Source organism: Hyla sarda, chromosome 1 (genome assembly GCF_029499605.1).
Source record: "Hyla sarda isolate aHylSar1 chromosome 1, aHylSar1.hap1, whole genome shotgun sequence".
In the NCBI taxonomy this organism is placed as follows: domain Eukaryota; kingdom Metazoa; phylum Chordata; class Amphibia; order Anura; family Hylidae; genus Hyla; species Hyla sarda.
Genome location: NC_079189.1, coordinates 380249378 through 380267474, shown reverse-complemented (window position 1 = coordinate 380267474; position 18097 = coordinate 380249378). Strand labels below are relative to the sequence as shown.

The following is an 18097-nucleotide window of genomic DNA, read 5'->3' as shown; positions in this document are numbered from 1 at the left end:
GGACTTTGTCCCAGGCTGTGCTTCAGCTGGGACAAAGATGATGTTGCAGCCAGACCAGATAATATTCTGAATGGTACTGGAACTCTTAGTGGTCTAATTTTTATAAGCCATAACTTAAAGTAAATAGAAATGGTTTATGAAGTATATTAGAAAGGTTAAAGTGTACCCGTCAGATCCAACCAAAAACTTTTTCTTTTTTAAATGTCACTCAGTACCTAACCCTGACCATGTACATCTAATTTTTGTGTCTAGCACCTTTTATTTATATTTTTATTACACTTTTAATTTAGCTCACTAGTCCGAATTACTGTCAAAGGGAGGGGGCGTGGCCTCACTGCAGGTCTCCGCCCCCTCCCTCAGTATGCTGTCTGCTCACATCTTCCCTAGCATTATCAAAACTACAAACCTATTAGTTTTGTCTACTTTACAACATATCAAAAGTTTTTGTATCTGACAGTGCCCATTTAAGATTTTGCCAAGATGTAAATCGTATAAAATGTTTTTGATTCAGACAGTGCCCATTTTAAAATGTTTTCTTTGTATTCACTTCAGCTTCCTACTGTTGTATGTAGCTTGTGCAAAAAAGAAGGCCATCTAAAGAAGGACTGTCCAGAAGACTTTAAAAAAATTGAACTAGAACCTTTGCCACCACTTAATGCTAAGTTCCAACAGCTCTTGGATCAAGTTTGTATCCAGTGTTACGGTATGTATTCTGAGTAAACTGGAAGGGTGGTTGGCATGTTCTGCCACTTTGTAGACTATCATGAATCACATCTGTAGAACATGTTCACATCTAGCAATGTATCCACTGATTAATTTACATAGCCTGCCTTAGAATTCTGCTGGGTGCCTGCTTCAGGCCAACCACCAATTGTTCTCTGATCCTATCTGAGCAGGTTAGACTGGTTACAGGATTTTAAGCATTGATGCAGTGAAATCTGGAGGGTTTCTCTACTGCATCAGACTAAAATGATTGTTGGAGCTTCCAATCTATTTTCCATAATGCAATCCAGCAGATGCATACAATGAGACATCAGAATAAACTTATTTGGAGTATATTGGTGCGACTTTAAGCTTCAAAAGTAAAAAAAAAGCTTAATTCAGGAATATTTGTAATACATAAGAATCTTACCTTGTTGTTCACTGGTCTGTCTTATACAGAGGATTTTCGCCCCACTTCTCTAGAAGATAAGGCTCGGGAGCTTATAAGGCGTGATCTGGAGGACTTTATTAGACGAGACTTTAAGGGTAAATATAACTTTATATATATCCTACTTGGTCATATAGATGAGCGTACATTTTTTTTTTTTTCCCCCCTACCGTGACTTGATGATCTTTCCCAGTACGTTGCTTTGAGTAACAATATTTGCAGTTACTAAGGGCTCTGTTATAAGGGCTCTGTTACACGAATGATTATCCATTGAACTGGCAGATATTGCACTGTGTAATAGGACCAGAGATCGTATATCCTATTGCATGTTCATTGTCTAGTCATATAAAGGCTGTATATAAACAAGTGCCAGTGTACAACATTGTGGCGGGAGCCTGGCAAAACGATTTAAGAGAGCCCCAATATTCACAAGGTGTTGCCCTTTTTTTGTATCTGAGGCTTGTATTTTGTCATGTTGTGCTCTAGGGACACACATAGGAAATCTTGTAAAAATCTGAATTAACCCCTTCCCGCTATTGGACGTATGCATAAGTCCAGGCGAACTACACGTTCGCGCAAATGGACGTATGCATACGTCCAAGCGATCTCCTGCTCTGCCGCGGGCAGCGCAGGAGATCGCGGGTGGGACTCAGCTGTCAATCACAGCCGGAGTCCCACTGCAGCTGCCGGGGCCGCAATCGCCCCGGTCCCGGCAGCATTAACCCCATAGATGCCGTGATCAGTTCTGATCACGGCATCTATGGTGTTTGCAGGGCGAGCGCTCTCCCCCTACCCATCAACGGCGGCGCCACAATAAAATAAGGGGCATCGAGGGTGTCCAAGACACCCTCGATCCCCCTTGAAGAGATAGGAGTGAGGTGGCAGGGGTTACACCCCTCCTATCCCTGTTATTGATCGGCGGAGCGGCCGACCAATAGCAGACTGGGGGCGGGGGGGTTAAAGTTCGGTTCCCCCCCCCCCGCTATGCCCACCCATCTGTGTCCGGGCACAGCGGGGGGAACCGTGTAGCGGCAGCGGCGGTCACTTACCGGCGGCGGCTGTGATCATGGCGGCGGTGGAGGGGAGTATGGCGCCGCGTGTCCGGGAGTCTGTTGCCTAGCAACATCTGCAGGGCGACAGTTTGGAGAGTGGTCTCTAAACTGTGGCCCTCCAGATGTTGCAAAACTACAACTCCCACCATGCCTTGACAGCTGTTTGCTGTGTTGGCATGCTGGGAGTTGTAGTTTTGCAAGATTTAGAGGGGTTCAGGCTAGAGATCACGGACAGTGGTCTCTAAACTGTAGCCCTCCAGATGTTACAAAACTACAACTCCCAGCATGCCCAGACAGAAGTTTGCTGTCTTAGCATGCTGAGATTTGTAGTTTTGCAACATCTGGAGGGCCACAGTTTAGAGACCACTGTCAGTGATCTCCAGCCTGAACCCCTCTAAATCTTGCAAAACTACAACTCACAGCATTCAGGAACAGCAAATGGCTGTCTCGGCATGCTGGGAGTTGTACTTGCGTGCCTCCAGCTGTTGCATAACTACATCTCCCAGCATTCCCTTTGGCAATCAGTACATGCTGAGAGTTGTAGTTCTGCAACGGCTGGAGGCACACTGGTTGGGAAATACCGAGTTAGGTAATAGGTTCTATTACCTAACTCAGTATTTTCCAACCTGTGTGCCTCCAGCTGTTGCAAAACTACAACTCCCAGCATGCATGTTCTGTCAGTGCATGCTGGGAGTTGTAGTTTTGCCCCCCCCCTCCCATATGAATGTACAGGTTACATTCACACTGGCGGCGGATTACAGTGAGTTCCCTGCTTCAAGTTTGAGCTGCAGCCGCAGCTCAAACTCCTAGCGGGAGACTCGGTGTAATCCGCCGTCAGTGTGAATGTAACCTAAAAACGCTACACTACACTAACATAAAATAAAGAGCAAAACACTACATATACACACACGTACACTGCCCCCCCCCCCCCCCCCCCCAATAAAAACGTATCCTACAGCAGTGTTAACAAAACGGAGCCTCCAGCTGTTGCAAAACAAAAACTCCCAGCATTTCCGGACAGCCATTGTCTGTCCAAGCATGCTGGGAGTTTAGCAACAGCTGGAGGCACCCTGTTAGGGGTATTCTACACCAGTGATTCCCAATGTCAATCCCTAATTTAGGCCTCAAATGCGCATGGCGCTCTCACTTTGGAGACCTGTCGTATTTCAAGGCAACAGTTTAGGGCCACATATGGGGTATCGCCGTACTCGGGAGAAATTGCCTAACAAATTTTGGGGGGCTTTTTCTCCTTTTACCCCTTATGAAAAAGTAAAGTTGGGGTCTACACCAGCATGTTAGTGTAAAAAAAAAAAAAAAACATTTTTGTACACTAACATACTGGTGTTGCCCCATACTTTAAAATTTCACAAGCGGTAAAAGAAAAAAAGCCTCCAAAATTTGTAACACAATTTCTCCTGAGTATGGAAATACCCCATATGTGGGCGCAAAGTGTTCTGGGGACGCACAACAAGGCTCAGAAGGGAGAGTGCACCATGTAAATTTGAGGTCTAAATTGGTGATTTGCACAGGGGTGGCTGATTTTACAGCGGTTCTGACATAAGTGCAAAACAATACCCACATGTGACCCCATTTTGGAAACTACACCCCTCACGGAATGTAATAAGGGGTACAGTGAGCATTTACACCCCACAGGTGTCTGACAGATCTTTGAAACAGGGGTCTGTGAAAATGAAAACTAAAATTTTTTAATTTGCACAGCCCACTGTTCCAAAGATCCGTCAAATGCCAGTGGGGTGTAAATTCTCCCTGCACCCGTTATTACCTTCTGTGAGGGGTGTAGTTTTAAAAATGGGGTCACGTGGGGGGGTCCACTGTTCTGGCACCACGGGGGGCTTTGGAAATGCACATGGCCAAATTCTCTCTCCAAAAGCTCAATGATGCTTCTTCTCTTCTGAGCATTGTAGTTCGCCCCCAGTGCACTTCACGTCCACTTATGGGGTATTTCCATACTCAGAAGAGATGGGGTTACAAATTTTGGGGAGTATTTTCTGCTATTATCCCTTGTAAAAATGTAAAATTTGGGGGAAAACAAGCATTTTAGTGTAAAAAAAATAAAAAAATTTTTTACATATGCAAAAGTCGTGAAACACCTGTGGGGTATTAAGGTTCACTTTACCCCTTGTTGCGTTCCCCAAGGGGTCTAGTTTCCAAAATGGTATGCCATGTGGTTTTTTTTTTTTTTTTTTGCTGTCCTGGCACCATAGGGGCTTCCTAAATGCGACATACCCCCCGAGCAAAATTTGCTCTCAAAAAGCCAAATATGACTCCTTCTCTTCTGAGCATTGTAGTTCGCCCGTAGTGCACTTCAGGTCAACTTATGGGGTACCTCCATACTCAGAAGAGATGGGGTTACAAATTTTGTGGGGTATTTTCTGCTATTAACCCTTGCAAAAATGTGAAATTTGGGGAGAAACACACATTTTAGTGAAATTTTTTTTTTTTATTTATTTTTTTTTTTTTACATATGCAAAAGTCATGAAACACCTGTGGGGTATTAACCTCCCTGGCGGTATGATTCTGTCTGGAAATGTGTACCAAAAGCGGTACAATTTTTTTTTACTGAATTTCACATTCCCCTCTCCCTTGTCACATCCCCCGTCACATTCATCCCCCGTCACATTCTCCCCCTTCATGTTACATTCCCCTCCCCTTGTCACATCCCCCCTTCATGTCACATTCCCCTCCCCCCTGTCACATCCCCCCTTCATGTCACATCCCCCCTGTCACATTCCCCCCCCCTTGTCACATTCCCCCCCCTTGTCACATTCCCCCCCCTTGTCACATTCCCCCCCTTGTCACATTCCCCCCCTTGTCACATTCCCCCCCTTGTCACCTTGTCCTGCAGCAAATACACTAGGTTTGCCGGCAGATTTCAAACCTAGTGTATTTGCTGCAGAACAAGCCCTTTCCCCTTCAGCCAATCACAGGCTTTACACCACTGCGGCCTGTGATTGGCTGAAAAGTGAAAGGTCCTAGAAGATGAATAGTGAAGAGAGGACACCCCGGACCGCACAGAGGGGAACGGCATCTGCAGGGACCGGTACTAGGTGAGCAAAAGGTTTTTTATTTTACTACTTCTTCCTTTTACACTTAGCTCAGTGTTTTTCTACCAGGGGGCCTCCAGCTGTTGTGAAACTACTACTCCCAGCATGCCCGGACAGCCTTTGGCTGTTCGGGCATGCTGAGAGTTGTAGTTTTGCAACAGCTGGAGGCCCCCTGGTAGAGAAACACTGACTTTTAGTATTTTTCTTTACCTGCTCTGGCCGGCCCCCGCAACGGGAGCCGACCAGAGCAGGTAATCGCATGTTTTCCCGGGGGCTGCATCCCTATATCGCATTGCTTTTGCGATATATCATGCAGCCCGGCCGGGAACTCTGCAATTCTACCCCGAGCGTGACTCGGGGTTACCGATCCTGGCAGGGAAAATTAACCCCGAGTCATGCTCGGGATTACCGCTCAGGAGGTTAAGGCTCACTTAATTCCTTGTTACGTTCCTCAAGGGGTCTAGTTTCCAAAATGGTATGCCATGTGTTTTTTTTTTTTTTTTTTGCTTTTTTGGCACCATAGGGGCTTCCTAAATGCAACATGCCCCCCAAAAACCATTTCAGAAAAACGTACTCTCCAAAATCCCCTTGTCGCTCCTTCGCTTCTGAGCCCTCTACTGCGCCCGCCGAACAATTTACATAGACATATGAGGTATGTGCTTACTCGAGAGAAATTGGGCTACAAATTCAAGTATAAATTTTATCCTTTTACCCCTTGTAAAAATTCAAAAATTGGGTCTACAAGAACATGCAAGTGTAAAAAATGAAGATTTTGAATTTTCTCCTTCACTTTGCTGCTTTTCCTGTGAAACACCTAAAGGGTTAAAACACTTACTGAATGTCATTTTGAATACTTTGGGGGGTGCGGTTTTTGTAATGGGGTCATTTATGGGGTATTTCTAATATGAAGACCCTTCAAACCTTAACTGGTCCATGAAAAATAGCGAGTTTGAAAATTTTGTGAAAAATTGTAAAATTGCTGCTGAACTTTGAAGCCATCTGATGTCTTCCAATAGTAAAAACATGTCAATTTTATGATTAAAATATAAAGTAGACATATTGTATGTGAATCCAAAAAAAAATATTTGGAATATCCATTTTCCTTACAAGCAGAGAGCTACAAAGTTAGAAAAATGCAAAATTTTCAATTTTTTTCATCAAATTTGGGGATTTTTCACCAAGAAAGGATGCAAGTTACCACGAAAATTTACCACTATGTTAAAGTTATTCCAGAGTTATTAATGTTTAAAGTGACAGTGGTCAGATGTGCAAAAAAGGCTGCGTCCTAGAGGTGAAAATGGGCTGTGTCCTTAAGGGGTTAAGGGAATAAAGGAGTCACTGTGTTACAGAAAAAAAATTAATTAAAATTAAATCTGCACCAAAAATTAAATTTTTTCCTCCTTGCTTTAATTTCTGTGAAACGTCTAAAGGGTTAATAAACTGTCAAAACCCCTCAAATTCTCTTCAGACCTGAACGGGTCTCTAAAAAATTAGGAAAATTGCTGTTAATTTAGAAGCTCTAACTTTCTAAAATAATTACATATGGTAAATGTGAATTCATAACTAATACATTTGGCATGATTCTTTTTTACAAGCTGAGAATTTCACATTTTAGGACACACATTTTCCTTTTAAAAAAAAAAAGTGTCAATTTTGATAAATGCATTAAGTTATTACCCCATAATGTTACTCATACAGATTTGAAAAATGGGGCTCTGGTGTGAAGGCATAAACTGGCAACGACTGCAAGGGGTTAAGGGAATGGGTCGGTCTGTTTTTAAACTTCCCTAAATTTCATTGCAATGTTTATTTTCCACTCTTTCTTCATAGGAGCCAGGCTCAGTCTGTTTGGTTCTTCAAAAAATGGCTTTGGGTTTAAACAGAGTGACTTAGATATCTGCATGACGTTTGAGGGCATGGAAACTGCTGAGGTAATAGACAGACATACTTTAGTAAAATATAGTGCTATGCAGTAGGCCCTAGAATTATGGTTTTGTTTTTTTGTTTTTCTTGTTAGGAATTGGATTCTATTAGGACTATTGAAGAGTTGGGAAGGCATCTTAGAAGACATCAGGGTAATATTTTAACTGTCAAGATACATTTACAGTTTTTGTTTTAACACAGTGCTGTTTTTTTTTTCTCTCCCTAAAAAAAAAATCGGTCAGTCTTCCGAGGGCATACATTACTGACACAAATTTAGTTTTTTGTGTGCTGGAGATTTTGCTGTGCCTTTTTAACACCGGTTATTCTATGCAGCTAATCTGCACCCTGGCTACCTGACAATGAGGTTTCTACAGGCTGTAGACTACAAAATGAATTCCCACTAAAGAATGGAATTGACACAGATTTCTGTAAGAAATAGGTGTAAATTCCATGTCAAAAATCGGTGCGCAAATATATGCTGTGTGAAGAGTGCAGTGACTGATTTTTGTTCGGGAAGTGGTTGTACAAACCAAGGAATGTGTGTCCAAGTATTCAGCCATTTAGCAAAATGTAGCTTTGAGGTGCATGTTTGTGATTCCTAGTGGGTGGGCTTTACTGTATATATAAAAGATCTGTGGCATGCTACTGATTTTTTATTTTTTTTTTTCTCTCTAAAGGCTTGAGAAACATTCTTCCCATTACTACAGCTAAAGTGCCAATTGTTAAGTTCTACCATGTAAGAAGTGGTCTTGAAGGAGACATCAGTTTATATAACACACTGGTAAGAAAACTTAAGAGATGCTGACTAAAAGGCGGTTCTTGGAAGCGTATTGTAGACAGTGTGAAACCAGTCCCTGTGTGTGTGTGTTTTTGTTTTTGGCTCAACACTACTGTAGGCTTTACAATCCATGCTGCATCATCAAGGCTGTTACAGTTGTTAAATTTACTGAGGAATGTGGGTAAAAAAAAATAAAAAAAAAATCGGCAAATTTAGCTTTCCAAAAAGTGCTGTCTTAGGCTGCATTCACACTTCATTTTCACATTACGGGTGCTGGATCTTGTTGGGAGGGTCAAACCGGGCTCTCCCGTACCCCAGCCGGACCAGCGATGAACTCAATTTACTTTAATACGCCGACCGGAGTCAAACGGTGACTCCGGTCAGCTCATTTTGGACCCGTATGTGGTTTCCTGACCGTACCTAAAACCGTAGTATACTACGGTTTTAGGTCCGGTTACAAAACCAAATACGGGTCAAAAATGAGCCAACCGGAGTCACCGTTTGACTCCGGTCGGCTCATTAAAGTAAATTAAGTTCAGCGCTGGTCCAGCTGGGGTACGGGAGAGCCCGGTTTGACCCTCCCCAGCCGGATCCGTCACCCGTAATGTAAAAACGAAGTGTGAATGCAGCCTTACATGTATAGTTTTTATCCCAGGTTTGTTTATAGTACAACAGATTTTACTGTGTCTGAAGATGACAGTTGAAACGGATTATTTATATATTGTATGTGTATATATTATATTATTATAATAATTTTTATATATTTTATAATATATAATCATTTATAATATATTGCTCCATTGGGGGACACAGACCATGGGTGTATGCTGCTGTCACTAGGAGGCTTGACACTATGGCAACAAGAAAAGTCTGCTCCTCCCAGCAGGGTATACCTGCCCACAGACACATGAGGTAATCAGTTTTAGCTTAGTGTCTTAAGGAGGTGGACATGGTCTGGAGTTCTCCAGACCAGGTCTTATATTTTATTATTTTCCTAGATTAGGGATGTGTTTTTTATTCCTTTTTCTTTCCTGTTTACAGGTGGGGACTCAGGAACTGCGGCTCACTGTTTCCCCATTGCGATTGATGGGGCACAGACATTGCGTATATGTGCTGTTAACCCCCTCTCGCCAACGGTCAGCGACTGGTGTTGTACCTCATTGGTCCGGGTCCCCCTATCTCCCTGCTTGCCTTGCTCGCACATGGTAGCCCTGCGTGATGCAGGTGACAAAAGGCTGGCTGAAAGTTTCATAGAAGACTTCATTTGGCAAGTTCTTCTGACTGAGGTGAGTATTTTTCCCTTTCTCCCTTAGGTGCAGATTTGCAACCTCTGGAGACCCTCAGTTTTGGCCCACCTTTCTTAGGGTCTAATGGGGGAAATTTCGGCATCTGGAGCGCTTTAGCTCCGCCCACCCAGGCTGCCGGAGCTTCTATTGGCGCAAACTGACCACCAATTAGCGTTGTGTGCGCGATTATGGTGGCACGCCCCTCTCTTGCTATTGGCTATTGCTATTCTCCCTTCTCTATCTACACTAGAGCGGAGTTCTCCTCACAGCAGCTGCCCTGGGGACACAGACTCGGGTGAGTCCTTTTTTACTATGTCCGTGTCCAGAACGGTTCCTCCCTCTAAACGGTCAACTGTCTGTAAATGCTGTAACTCCAAAATGCCCGTTTCTGCTGAACCCACTTGCTCTGCCTGTTCCACTGCTCCCCAAGACCCCCCTGCTATTCTACCCCGGTTGTCTTCCAGACCCGGTAGGTTCGACCGCCCCTCCAGCCTGGGTTTTCTCCCTCCCCCAGTCTATATCCGACTTGGCTCAGGTCTCCCGTTATGTGGTGACTGCATTGGAGTGGCCCTCCCCTATGACGCTCTCGCAGAGTCATAGGGGTGTTTTTCATCTGACTCATCCTCCGAGTCTTCTGCCAGGCACAGGCGCTCCCCTCAAAGACATCACCCCGTTACTCCGCCCTGTAGCAAGCATTGCTCCCCTAGAGGACGCTCCCATGGTCGCTGCCCTGGCTCTCCAGACCCGCGTACCAGGTCAGTCTCCCTCTCTTCCAGGGCCACCTCACACGTTCCCATTCACCTGGAGAACTTGTGGATGAAGTTTACGATTCGGCCTCTGATTCAGAGGACCGCAAGGATATGTCGGACATGGTGCACTCATTGGTCTCGGCCATAAGAGACACCTTCCATCTAGAGGACCAGGAACTTCGGACGTGGCTCCAGAAGTTTCCTTTCATCGTGCCCAACCTCCAGGGCTGCCTTACCTCCTTCCCATTCACCCAGAGAACTTGTGGAGGAGGTTTCGGATTCAGTCTCCGACTCAGAGGACCACACGGATGTGGTGTACTCATTGCTTTCGGCCAGAAGAGACACCTTCCATCTAAAGGACCCAGGAACTTCAGACGTGGCTCCAGAAGTCTCCTTTTTTCGTGCCCGACCGGTACCCAAGACCTTCAGCTCTCACGCTGAATTTGATGCCCTGCTGGTATCCGCCTGGAGGCACCCTGACAAGAAGTTTCAGGAAACGAAGAAGGTTCAAGAGCGGTATCCCTTCGCCAAGGACCTCATTGCTCGGTGGACCTCCTCTCCAACTGTGGATCTACCGATCTCCCGCCTGGCCGTAGGCTGATGCGGCTGCCTTCAAGGATCCAGCGAACATGAAGGTGGAGACTTTGGCAAACTTTGCCTTTAAGACATCAAGATCTTCCTGCTTTTGCTTCGGCCTGGGTGTCAAGGGCCCTTTCAGTATGGTCTCCCATCTCCGCCAGGGTAGTCTTCAAGATCCTTCTGGAGGATTTATTTAATCTAGCGCTCCGATGCTCCGCAGCTGGACATTTTCTGTGTTCCGCTTCCATGCGCAGCCACTGTGCTGCCTTTGCCACAAGCTACCTGGTAGCCACCGTTCCTCTGTGGATTAAAGCCTGGAATGTGGACGCCGCCTTCAGGTAGTGAGGCGATGGGCGGAAAAGAGTTCTTTATTACCTCTGGATAAGGCTCACATAACCGCTTTCCGTCGTAAGTCCTCCTTCTGGTTCTGCGGACCTTTGGTGCTACCAAAGGTTACCAACAAAGGGTCCAGCCGGGCGCCTTCACGGGAAGAGAGCTCCCTCCTTCCGGACCTGTCCTTCCCAGAGGTCAGCTATCCGTTCTGGCCGCTTTGCGGCCCCATCAGGGACCCGTAGGCCTTCCTCGGTCTGATGGGTCGCCCCCACCTGCCGAACTTTCTGGGTGGTGGGTTGCCTCTTACTCTTTTGGGATGCCTGGACCACGCACATTTAGGATCCAGCCCCTTTTTTGTCCAGGGAGTAATTGTCCCGATTCCTTCAGGGGATCGTTTTCGAGGTTTATTCCAACCTCTTTTGTGGTCCCCAAGAAAGGCGTTTCTACCTGGCGGTCTTATTTCTGTTGGTGTGAAACTCAGCCTTTTTCTCCGGTCGTGGTTGGCTTTCAGCTCCCTTAGGGGGTCAAAGTTCGGCCGTTTCCATTCATTTTCAACGTTCTCTGTTGTTCAATTATCATGTCGGAACCTAGTTCAGGGAGTGGCACAAGCTGCCCCTCCTGATCAGTCCCCTTTTTTCCCTTGGGACTTGCACTTGGTCTTAGATGCCCTGCAAGGCCCCCCTTTTGAACCCCTCAGGGACATTTCCTGGTTGTATACCAGGACAAGTTGTTTTGTTTTCCGTCCAGGTCCGTCCTTCGTACCGGATTATGGTTTTGGCTTTTTCATCTCAATGAGAACATCGTCCTACCATCCTTTTGGCCTGCCCCTTCTCATCCCTGGAAGCGTTTGTTCCACAACCTGTTGTGGTCATGGGACAAGACAACCATTTTGGGAGCTTACCACTGCAAAGGGAAGATCCCACTCTTCAGGGTTTTGGCTAATTTCACCCGTTTTTCGGGGCATCTTGGGCCCTCCGCTACGTGGCTTCGGCCTTGCAGTTCTGTAAGGCGTCCGCGTGGTCATCTTTGCACTCTTTCTCATGGTGCTACCAAATTCATACCTTCGCATCAGTTGATGCTACTCTGGGCTGTAAGATGTTGTAGACGGTGGTGGTCCCACCGTCCACCTGTCTGATCCCATGGATCGGCTTTGGTACGTCCCATGGTCTGTGTCCCCCAATGGAGCCGTTAAAGAAAATGCTTACCGTAAAATCTTTCTCGAAGGATCCATTGGGGGACACAGCTCCCACCCTTTTTTTTTCTGGTGTTCCTATTTCAGTTATCTGTCCGAAGGTGTGTTCAGTTACCTTTTTCTTCTGATTGCTCGGACAGTATGTGGTTTTCTCTTGACTTATTGCTCTGGGACTAAAACTGATTACCTCATGTGCCTGTGGGCAGGTATACCCTGCTGGGAGGAGCCGACTTCTCTTGTTGCCATAGTGTCAAGCCTCCTAGTGACAGCAGCATACACCCATGGTCTGTGTCTCCCAATGGATCCTTCGAGAGAGAGATTTTACGGTAAGCATAAAAAATCTCCTTATTTAATATTATACACGATAGATAGATATTTTATAATATAAATATATTTTATAAGATAGAGAGATACTATATAAAATAGAAACCTTGATGAAAACCCCCAAATCAGCATACTCCAATTTTTTTATGAATGAAACACAACGCATGCCCCTCATCAGGTTGTGTGGTATTACAACTTGGCTCCATTCACTTCAATGAAACTAAGCTGCAAAACCACACATAACCCGGGAGCTGAGCACGCGTCTTAGCAGGGTGGTCCCAGTGGCCTGTGGCTAATTCTGGACATTATCGATTTGTGGTGCTGTCCGGCATTTACCTCCTTTATTTTTTTTTTCCGCGGCGTCTAAAATGTTGGGAAAAAAAAACATCCTGGCAGCTCAGCGAAACTGAACGGGACCACGGCAGTGAAAATGCGGTGTCCCAATCAGCTGAGAGGACAGTCCGGTGCCTCGATGCTCCATGAAGCCTCAGCAGCCTGGAGCAATTGAGCACTGATAACACTGATCAATGCTATGGCATAGCATTGAACAGTGTATGCAATCTGAAGATTGCATGTAATAGTCCCCTATGGGGACTAAATAAAAGTGTAAACATTTAATAAATGTGAGTTAACCCCTTCCCTAATAAGTTGGAACTACCACCGTTTCTCATTAAAAACAAATATGTAAACGTGTGGTATTGCTGCATAAATGTCAAATTATAAAAATAACATTAAACCACATGGTCAAAGGTGGTCAAATAGAGATTAGCGAACTTACAGTAAATTAAATTCGTCTACGAACTTCTCGGCTCGGCAGTTGATGACTTATCCTGCATAAATTAGTTCAGCTTTCAGGTGCTCCGGTGGGCTGGAAAAGGTGGATACAGTCCTAGGAAAGAGTCTCCTAGGACTGTATCCACCTTTTCCAGCCCACGGGAGCACCTGAAAGCTGAACTAATTTATGCAGGATAAGTCATCAACTGCCGAGCCGAGAAGTTCGTGACTAATCGAATTTACTGTAAGTCCACTCATCTCTAGTGTATACGTAAAAAAAAAAAAATACCAAAGTCCAAAATTGCGTGTTTTTGGTCACATTGTATACCCCAAAATGTATGGAAAGCTCTCAAAGTCCCATCAAAACAAAAATGGTACCTATGAAAACTACAGATCAGGGTGCAAAAAGTGAGCCCTCCCACATCTCCATATAGGGGAAAAATAAAGTTAGAGGTCGGAAGAGGATTTTTTTTTTTATTTTTTTTTATTTTTATTTTTTTTTAAGAATTAAAACCTATAAGAGTTGGGTATCATTTTAATCGTATGGACCGATAAAATACAGATAAGGTGTCGTTTTTACTGAAAAGTGCAATTTCAAGCTAAAATTTCAAGCTTAAAATCTGTTATACGCCAATAAAACCCACTGCGGTTCAATGATTTAAAGTGACCGCCTTAAATTACCGTATTTATCAGGGTATACCATGCACCGGCTTATAACACGCACCCTCATTTTACCAAGGATATTTGGGTAAAAAAAGTTTTTTTTACCCAAATATCCTTGGTAAAATGAGGGTGTGTGCATGTGTATACCCCGATACACTGTTTCTTACCCCTCAGAAGCCCCCAGGAAAGGCAGGGGGAGAGAGGCCGTTGCTGCTCGCTTCGCTCCCCCTGCCTTTCCTGGGATCTAGAGCCCTGCTGCCGCCGCTTCTCTCCCCCTGGCTATCGGCGCTGCTGCCCCATTGCCTCCCCCATACCCGTTTTTATAATTACCTGTTGCCGGGGTCGTGTCCGCGCTGCTTCTGGTTCCAGTGTGGCGTCCCCTGCGTCGTTGCTATGCGCTGCGTGGCGCAATGACGAGTGACGTCTTCAACCAGACGCCACACCAGAGCCAGAAGCAGCGCGGACCTGACCCCGGTAACAGGTAATTATAAAACCCCAGGAAAGACAGGAGGAGAGAAGCGGGCAGTGACTGCCTCTCTCCCCTGCCTTTCCTGGGGGCTTCTGCGGGGTCAGAAAAACCGGGGATGGGGGAGGCAATGGGGCAGCGGCGCCCGCAGTCTCTGGACCCCAGGATAGGCATGGGCAGAGAATCGGGCAGCGACGGCAGGTCTCTGGACCTGCAAAAGCCGCTGCAGTTCATTAATTTAAAGCGCCCGCTTTAAATCATTGAACTGCAGCAGCTTATCGGCGTATAACACGCAGATAGACTTTAGGCTAAAAATTTTAGCCTAAAAAAATGCATGTTCTACGCCGATAAATACGGTATGTTTCCCTCCCCATCCCCGGCTTTCAGATTTATTTGTCCTGGGACGTGCTCCGGTACCGGCGGCGTCCTGCGCTGTCGCTGTGCGCTGACAAGTGACGTCCTCAACTCGATGTCACTTGTCATTGCACTTTTTTTGACAAAGTTATAGCTCCCATAGGGGGCTAGAAAATTGCACACACTGATTTCCTACACTAATCACTGCCATGCATTAACATGGCATTGATCAGTGTTATCGCCTGGATCTCGGGCACGGAGCAGTCATTTGGCGATCGGACACGCAGGAGGCAGGTAAGGATTCTCCTGGTGTCCTGTAAGCTGTTTGGGACACTGCGATTTCACCGCGGTGGTCCCGAAGCCAGACTGAGCTGCCAGGATGCGTTCGGTTTCACTTCAGACGTGGCGGTCAACTTTGATCACCGCGTCTAAAGGGTTAATACCGGGCATCACTGCCATCGGTGATGTCTGGTATTAGCCGCGGGTCCTGGACGTTGACGGCCGTCGGGACTGATACGATTCGGGGGGTCACCGCGTGACCTCGTGTTATATCGTGGGAGCCGTCGCAGGACGTGTGTGTGTATATATGTATATATATATATATATATATATATATATATATATATATATATATATATATATATATATAATAAAATAATAAAATATACATCCTGTGTTGATTTTAAATAGGTGATTTTCTGATGGCACATTCTCTTTAAAGCAGCAGTCTGTCATAAATTTATGAAGAGCATCTGCCATGGTGTGGACTTGTGGTGCCTCATATGCATTTTGCAATCTAATCCTAATCTATCTTTTCAGGCTCTTCATAACACTCATCTTTTAGCATCATATGCTGCCATTGACCCAAGAGTCAAATATCTTTGTTATATTATGAAAGTCTTCACCAAGGTACAAGCTGTTTTTTAAAAATATTAATTTATTATACAATTTCTGGTGACCTTACAATTTAATGCTTTTCTCAAAAGATGTGCGACATTGGAGATGCTTCCCGTGGTAGCCTTTCTTCATATGCATACACCCTTATGGTGCTGTTCTTCCTTCAGCAGAGGAATCCACCTGTTATCCCTGTTCTCCAAGAGGTAAGCCAGGTCATGCATACATTTATATTGACTATGGTATGGCTTAATGTCTTCTCACTGCACTTCCATGTAGCCAGCAGTTTAATCCCCCTTTAAGTTAAAATGCTATATTTTACATCCTGAGAAATTAGAGGGCTGTCTGAGTAAAAAAAAAGCTAGGTGCTATAACATAGGGGAAAAAATACTAGAAATAAAAAGGTTACTCCAGCGATAATTTTTTTTTTTTAATATTAAAAGCCTAATACAAAGTTATATAGTCGTACAGAATTGGAAAAATAAAGGGACATATTACTGTCACTTCTCATAACTGCAATTAAGCAGTAACTAAGCTATGGTCTGATTTGTAGTATTCTGCACCGTAGTTGTCACCATTCCATTGTCTTGATCAATAATTCACATACAGCAATGAGATCCACTTGCAGTATAAGATAAACTTTAAATGTCCTTTACATACATCAGTTTCTTTACGTAAACTTTTGAGCTCTCCCAAAACTTGGCAGGTACAGTTCCAAAGTCCTTTTGGTTCAGTGAAGTAATATCAAACGTACCAACTCTTTTCTACTACTTTCTGGCAGTGCTCACTCAGCTGTGAGATCCGGTTCAGGACTGCAGCATCTCACCTGACTGGAGTATAGGAATGACTTTATGGCCAAGACCTTCATATATACATATAGAAATCTGATGCCCACTGTGAAATACTCTGCACTTTTTTATAGTTTTTATTTTTATTTTTTTTAAACAATGTTAAATGTAACTTTTGTTCTAGATCTACACTAATGGCTGTAAGCCTGAAACGCTGGTTGAAGGCTGGAATGTGTATTTCTTTTCCCAATTAGAGGAATTGGTAAGTATGGGCTCTTTTTCCCAGGTTCTTCTGTGTGGTGAGCTTGTATGAAAAGTATGCAAGCGTACAACCCTGAAACACAAGTGTACGTAACGGGTGTGGAAATAAAGATAAATAAATAAAATACTTGTCCAAGGGACTAAAGGGGAACACAGTCTACTTGTTCCTCAATAAAATCTACTTGTCCTGGTAGATTAAATCATTTCAACGAAAATAGTACGTAAAAAAGTTTTTTTATTAGTTTCTGCACTTTTATTTTTTTCCTCCTCGTCCTATAATAGCCATAATTCTTTCCATCTACAGACCCATATGAGGCTTTTTTTTGTGGGGGTGGGGGGGGGGGGGCAAGTATACTTTGGAATGACACCTTTCATTTTTCCATAACTTATGCTCTGAAACAAAAAACAAGTTATTTGTGAGGTGAAATTTAAAAAAATGCTAATTTGTGGTTGTTCTCTTTTTCGCCATTCACCTTGTGGTCAAAATTACATATTATTTTGATACTTTAGGACGGCCTGATTACACAAATACCAAATTTGTTTGGTTTCCGTCATGTTTTAATAATTTTTTTTTTTTACTTTTTAATAAAAAAAAAAAAATCCTGACCCCTATAACATTTTTTTTTTTTCCGTATACTGGGCTGTATGAGGGCTCATTTTTGGGGGTTAATATGCTGTTTGTATCGGTACCATTTTGGTATTGATCAGACTTTTTGAACACTTTATTACTTCATTTTTTTTCTGGGATAGGATGGTATAAACATAAAAAATGCAATTCTGTTGAACGGGATATAAAATGTTATTTAATAGTTCGGACAATTACGCACGTGCCAATACCAAATATGTTTATTTTTATTATGTGTACATATGTTTTATATGGAAAAGTGGGTGATGTGAACTTTTAATATGGAAGGGGTTAATGGGTGTTTTGAAAAATATTTTTATTAAACTTTATTTTTTTTTTTTTTTTTAATACCCTTTTTTTTCCTCTTTTTAGGAGGAATCATTTAGATTCCTCCATACAGATCAATGCAGCTCTATTGAACTCCATTGATCTGTGTTCATTTGGTTTAGCCTGTTCAAGGCAGGCTTAATCAAATGCAGAACTATGGGGCAGCCATGAAGGCAGAGGTAAGCTACCACCACAGGGGCTACAAAAATCAGCTGGGGGCCATCGAGTATGGAGCAGGCTTGAGTCAGGAGCCCGCGCCATACACCCTGAGCACTGGTGTGAGGTGCAGACTTGCGTCCCATGCAAGTCTGCGTCCGCTCCTGCACCTCACACCGGCATTATAAAAAAAATTTAAAAAAAAGGTCCGGCCCTGCTTACTCGATACAGGGCTAAAGCTATGAAAAATTCACCTGCCCGGCGCCGGGAACTACGTGTCCCGGGCGTCGAATAGGATTTCTACATACCTGACATAAGTAGATGGGCTTATCCTACATGTAAGACTTACTATTAAACT

General features: G+C 44.1%; 1 protein-coding gene across 1 annotated transcript in view; it reads left to right on the top strand.

The window, feature by feature from the left end:
* Positions 1-18097, top strand: part of TUT7 (terminal uridylyl transferase 7) — a 108375-nt gene that overhangs the window by 74576 nt on the left and 15702 nt on the right. Inside the window, exons 22-29 of the mRNA XM_056566469.1 lie at positions 553-703; positions 1162-1248; positions 7098-7198; positions 7285-7342; positions 7868-7971; positions 15508-15597; positions 15675-15788; positions 16555-16632. Coding sequence (XP_056422444.1) covers positions 553-703; positions 1162-1248; positions 7098-7198; positions 7285-7342; positions 7868-7971; positions 15508-15597; positions 15675-15788; positions 16555-16632 — 783 coding nt within the window. The remainder of the gene's footprint in view (positions 1-552; positions 704-1161; positions 1249-7097; positions 7199-7284; positions 7343-7867; positions 7972-15507; positions 15598-15674; positions 15789-16554; positions 16633-18097) is intronic.